Here is a 6,232-nt window from a genome sequence, read left to right on the forward strand (position 1 = left end):
GAGAGAGACTGGGACCTCCTAAGGGCAGATAACAGGAAAGCCTAAGCACCCTGCCTCATGGCCAGATGGGCCATGTGATTTAGGTAGGACCATGTAAGGACAGCTGCTGCCACCAATGGAAAGAAAGCAGGCTAATTAAATGCCTATTTATTTGAGGCATCTACCTAGGGATTTCTATGAGTGTTAATTTTCTTAACCCTGTTAGTAAAATCATACACAAAGACTTTTTTTTTAATTATGAAATTAAAAGTCCGTACAGAAAACAGAAACAGTGCAAGGCACCATCATGTGTCACCCAGCCCAGCCACCGCACTAGTTAGCTAGTCCCCTGTCTGATTTCTCCTCCCACTGGATTGTGTGGAGGGAGTCCCAGGTATCCCATCTTGTAAACACTAACAATATCCATAAAGGAAGGTCCGTGGAACTGTAACCCAGTTAAGAATACTAGCAGTGATCTTGATATTATCATGTATCTCAGCAATGTCCATGGTTCCCAGAAATGTGGTATTCATTTTCATGGGGGGGGGGGTGAAATAGTAAGCAAAGAGCAAGAGAGAAGGAGACAGAGAAGAGAGAGAGAGAGACAGACAGACAGAGAGAAAGAGACAGGGAAAGACACACAGAGAGTAGAGAGAGGGGAGAGAGGGGGGAGACAGAAGAAGAGAGAGAAAGAGAGAGAGAGAGTAGAGAGAGGGGAGAGGAGGAGACAGAAGAAGAGAGAGAGAAGAGAGAGAGAGAGAGAGAGAGAGAGAATCAATAAGTGTTTTTTAAACAATTTGTTTAAATTAGGATCCTCGGAAATCCATGTTTTGCCTCCCCCTACCATTTGAAGAATGTGGCCATAGTGTGAGGTCACCATCGTCTTGGTTTGCATCTGTATCACAGACTGGTTTCTCAGTTGTCTCTTACTGTGTACTTGGATGCTAATATGAAATGTTGCCCTGTAAACTATCCTAAACCCATCTACCCCATTCCCAGTGGTACTTGTCATTTTGTGATACAAGGATGAACTAACTGGATAAGTTCTCTCCATTCCTCAACACAGCAGATGGGTCTGCACCCAAGTTCACCTTCCTCTCGCCCAATGTTTGTTTTCAACTAGACTGAAGTTTCACCTAAAACTTCCCATAAATCCCTGAGTCTCCTATGGTTTTCAAGTGTATTTTCCCAAATGTCACAGAAGCAGATGCCTAAATCTAGGTGACTGGTGCTTGTCCTCATGTGTGGATTATATGGAACACACCAAAGTGTCAGGGTTTTCTGTTAGCATACCTTCCTAACAGAGTGGACAGCAGAAAACCCAGAAATAAATACTATTATCTATTATTTAATTAAGTCAGGGTCACTCCTCAAATGAATGATTCTATCCAGAATATAAGTATTGATGCAGTGTGCAGCATAAGTTATAATCTTCATTTAGATAAGGAAAACCCTGACAGGTTACAAAATATTACACTATCAGAAAATGTAGGGTTCTGTGCTTTTTTTCACTATTATCCCCTCATGCTTCTTCCTGGAGCCCCCAGTAGTTCGTGATGACCAGCCTATTCATCCCAGTGTAAGCAGCAGCCTAGAAGAAACCTGGGGACCACCTGTCAGACCTTAGTTGTGATTAGAGGACCCTAAGCTGTGCTGGTCCAATTTGAGTCAGAATCGATTCTTTTATAACCTAAGACATTGATTGTTGCTCTGCATGCATGGTTGGGTAGATGGTCTTTGATTCCCAGTGCATGGAGCTCCCTAAGTCGTGGCTACATTCCAGAACTCCCAGGCCATGGCCAAGAAGAAAGTAAATGCTGACAAGAGAGAAGACGTTCCTGCCTACATTCCTCTACTGACCTTGCCTTTTATGTTCACCCTAATTCCTCAGTGCACACACAGATAATTGAATTGTTAAGTCAAGCTTTTCTTTTTTTGTCCTTATTTTAGCATTTCATATTGTAAAGGAACAGCTGCTTACTGCCAAAAACGTGACTCTGTTAATACCTTACTCCATACAGACTGCCTGTAAAAACTGACTATTTTGTTCAAGTAATTATTGGACCATTTCATTGTATCCTGAGGTACAGAAATGTAACAGCTTCTTAACCATCCACAGCTCTCAGGCCAAGTGATAAAACAAATGTCAGGAACATTAAACATAAGCAAATAAAATACTTTTGATCCTCAAGCTTTGCAACCCTAATGAAGTCCTGACACCCACCATGTTGAAAGTGGCCTGTGACATCTTTCTGACAAACGTTTGGGGAAGGACAGAAATGTCTTCCTTTTTAGCAATATTAAATAGCATGCAGAACATATGACCATATGACAGCCTGATAGAGGTTCCTGAAACATATGAATAGATTACATTAGCTTTTTTCTCTCTATAGCAGAGAGAGAGAATAATTTAATCTTCTGCTACAGTGCCCCTGAATGGTTCAATGGTACTAAGACACTGTCAGTGGGATGATATGAAAGATATTCTAAAATTCCTGGTATTGCCTTCAAGATGATCTGAGTTGCAATTGAACAAGCATTATGATTCAGTACAAACCTGAGCAAATCCAACTGTCCTATATTGACAACTAGAATATTTGTAAACAAACAAACAAACCTGGAAAGGGAAAATTTTATGAGATCCTGAGTGGTATGCTCATTCTGTATTATCTGCTAAGTTTTCTGTTTATTACATGAGTATTGATCACATGCTTAGCAAAAAATAAAAAATAAAAATAAAGATAAAAAAACACTGGCCTAGCACTTGTATGAGGCAGAGGTAGACCCTGAGGATTCTGTGGCCATCATTAGGCAGGCCACCCACTCAGGGCAACTTCATCCCTGAGTTAGAATGTAAAGCCTTATCAAGGAAATGCTACTTCCCAGCATCATCATTTTCTGTGCCATAACGTTGCGGGGGTTGAATTTGTGAATTTCCTGCTTTATGGGGGACTATATGCATTATTTTTTTCTTTTTCCAATGAAACCAATTACGGTTCCTTGGCATTGATTGCAGATGAGCAAGAGAGCTCCGGAGCGATTATTTACACGGTGGAGCTGAAGCGCTATGGGGGGCCCCTGGGCATCACAATTTCTGGAACTGAAGAGCCGTTTGATCCTATTATCATCTCAAGCCTCACTAAAGGGGGATTAGCTGAAAGGTAAGAATGGAGGGGGCTGCTATCATTACCTGTGTCTGAGGGGTTTGCTCCCCCACAGCCATAGTGCTAACCACACTCCCTTCCCCCCAGCTGTTCATCTGTTGACTTTTAAATCTGCACAGAGGATTGATTTTAAGAGCTTGGGAACTCTCAGGCAGGGCTTAGACTTGACATTGAAGGGCGTCGCACAGTCAGGAAAAGATGCCATGGCTTAGCATGGATATTACTCTCAAAAGAAAAATGTGTTCAGAGAGCATGGTCAGTTGGCTACAGGTAGATTTACACTGTGTCCATTTTGAGAAGAGGGTGCAGCCGTTGAAGGAGGTTAAAAGGCTTGTCCAAATCAATTCTGCAAACATTTGCTGAGCTTTCTGTTGCCTGACAGGTATTGTAGTAAGCTTCTATGTATTTGGGAGAGGATGATAAAGGCTTGGTCCCCAGAGGCTGCAGCTAACAGGGTGTAGTGACCCTCTCAATAGCATCTCCTTGTGCATGTCCATTTGTTCTTTGGCAGTGATGCACACTCTGCGCCTGCTCTCCGCCCTCTGCTGAACTGCACTTTTTTTCTGAGACATGTGGCTTGGGTACACAACAGACTCTCTAACTAGATCTATTTTCCAGTGACTTAGCTCGAGAATGCTCAGGCATGTCATTCAGGCTGACACTTGGTGACAGTCGTTACAAGATAGAGATGTAGCACTGCAGAATTTTTTTCAGAACTGCAAGGTGCCTTGCTTAGAAATTGGCTCACTTGACAGCTCTTTCTGTCAGAGGAGGGGGCTGAGGAAGGTCAGCCAGGGCCACTCTACTAGGATTTAATAACCTGATTTTAGCTAAGATGACTGGGTCTCTTCAGGAATCCTCCTGTCCCAGTTATCATTGTGAGACAACAAAGGATTCTACAAAGTGGCTCATTACAGCTGGATCTTACAAGCTACATCATCCATGAACTAATACTCTTTATGATGGGAGAGATCTTTTTCAGAGAAAACTTCTATAATTCTAAATGCATTGGTAGACAGGTTAAGCAGTGTGTACATTGTACCACCTCTGCCAACCAGCTACTTCTGCCCAACATAACTGCCATGGCCCTAGAACAAGCACTTGGTCCCTAAGAACCCTGTAAACAGGGTTAATTCCTTCAGTACCTGAATTTAAAGTCATCCAGTTTGGCCAAGGCCTGACCTTCATGCTTTGGCTCAGCATCTTGGTCTCAGGGTGAAGATCTCAGCCATTGTACTGCCAACCATCCATGGCATCCCCCTGTCCCTTCCAATGCTCCCCAACAATAGCAAATAAAGTAAACATCAGAACTGAATATCCCAATGTACTCATTCAGATTGGATGAGGATATAAAGGATGTAAAGGCTAAAAATGCTGTTTATTAATATATTAATCAGTAAATTCATGCCTTACTTAGGGCTAGGGAGATCAGTCCATTGGTAAGTGCCTATTGCACAAGCATAAGGATGTGAGTGCATCCCAGACACACAAGTGATGCACCTGTCACCCCAGCACTGGGCATTAGGACAAAAGGACCCCAAGAGTTCAGTGGTCAGCGGCTTAGCCAAACTGATGAGCTCCAGATTCAGTGATAAACTATGCCTTCAAAAATAATCAATAGATAGGTAGGTAGGTCAATGGACAGATGAAAAGATAAATAAATAGATCGATAGGTAATAGGTAGATAGATGATAGGTAGATAGATAGATAGATAGACAGACAGATGATAGATAGATAATAGGTAAGTAAATAGACAATAGATAGATAGATAGATAGATAGATAGATAGATAGATAGACAGATGATTGATAGATAATAGATAGATAGGTTGATAGATAGATAGACGATTGATAGATAATAGATAGATAGATAGATAGATAGATAGATAGATAGATAGACAGACAGATAATAGGTAAGTAAATAGATAGACAATAGAGAGAGAGAGATAGATAGACAGAAGATTGATAGATAATAGGTAAGTAGATAGATAGATAGATAGACAGATGATTGACAGATAATAGATAGATAGGTTGATAGATAGATAGACAGATGATTGATAGATAATAGATAGATAGATAGATAGATAGATAGATAGATAGATAGATAGATAGATAGATAGACAGATAATAGGTAAGTAAATAGATAGACAATAGAGAGAGATAGATAGATAGACAGAAGATTGATAGATAATAGGTAAGTAGATAGATAGATAGATAGATAGATAGATAGATAGATAGATAGATATGGGTGATAGACAGACAGACAGACAGACATGGTAGAGGATAGTTGAGAGAGACCCAGTGTTGATTTCTGACACCATCATGCCCTCACACACATGTATATGCATAGACACACACATATATATTTACACATCACATACCCAAAATTAACTGATCGAGTGACATGCTTTCTTTATCCACACATCAATCCAAGTCTTACACGTGTTCCTATCTCATCCTAGGGGCTTCCCTGTGAGATGATTACCCCCATCCTATTGGTGAGGAACTGATATCCAGAGAGGTTGAAATAAGACAACCAATGTCACACAGCTGACCTAGTGGGTGACAGAGATGGCCTTAAACTTAGCTCCAAATAATCCTTCTGTATAGCCTTTTTCAAATCTTAGAACTAGACCAGGGCTGTTGCTGTGCCTGTCTAGTCTATGTCTCAAACTCTTGAATCTGTCTTATGGCGAACTGAGCATCATTTTTGTATTAAACATTTTACATCTGTAGGATCAAGAAGATTGCCCGCTATATATGGCCACATTTGTTGTTTGACAGAGTTCAGTTTACCCAATGACTCAGCTTTCTTGGAGTTTAGGAAAAAAAAATCTAGGTTCATTCTCAAAACTGATTAAAATGCTTTTTCTAATTTTATTGGAAACTAAAAACTTATTCACCATAGATGCAGGTTACAGCATTTTCCAAGAGAAAGCTTGAAGTGAATTTTAGAGACCCTGCTAAGTCTTTATTAATATGCAGGCATATTGAGAAATTTACCCCAAGAAGCCTGCAGGGATTGTGTCTACCTCCCCTCCCTGTCTGGTGTGTCTACCTCCCCTCCCTGTCTGGTGTGTCTACCTCCCCT

General features: G+C 40.9%; 1 protein-coding gene across 22 annotated transcripts in view; it reads left to right on the forward strand.

The window, feature by feature from the left end:
- The window catches only part of Grip1 (glutamate receptor interacting protein 1), a 648,195-nt gene that overhangs the window by 592,469 nt on the left and 49,494 nt on the right, over positions 1-6,232 (forward strand). For all 22 annotated transcript variants that reach the window (XR_004112745.1, XR_004112746.1, XM_031349335.1 and 19 more), the window contains one exon: positions 2,996-3,140. Coding sequence is in view for 20 of the 22 variants with exons in the window: in XM_031349335.1 (XP_031205195.1) it covers positions 2,996-3,140 (145 nt within the window). In the remaining 2 variants the exon portion in view is untranslated. The remainder of the gene's footprint in view (positions 1-2,995; positions 3,141-6,232) is intronic.

This window comes from Mastomys coucha, unplaced genomic scaffold (assembly GCF_008632895.1).
Source record: "Mastomys coucha isolate ucsf_1 unplaced genomic scaffold, UCSF_Mcou_1 pScaffold4, whole genome shotgun sequence".
Classification (NCBI taxonomy): Eukaryota; Metazoa; Chordata; class Mammalia; order Rodentia; family Muridae; genus Mastomys; species Mastomys coucha.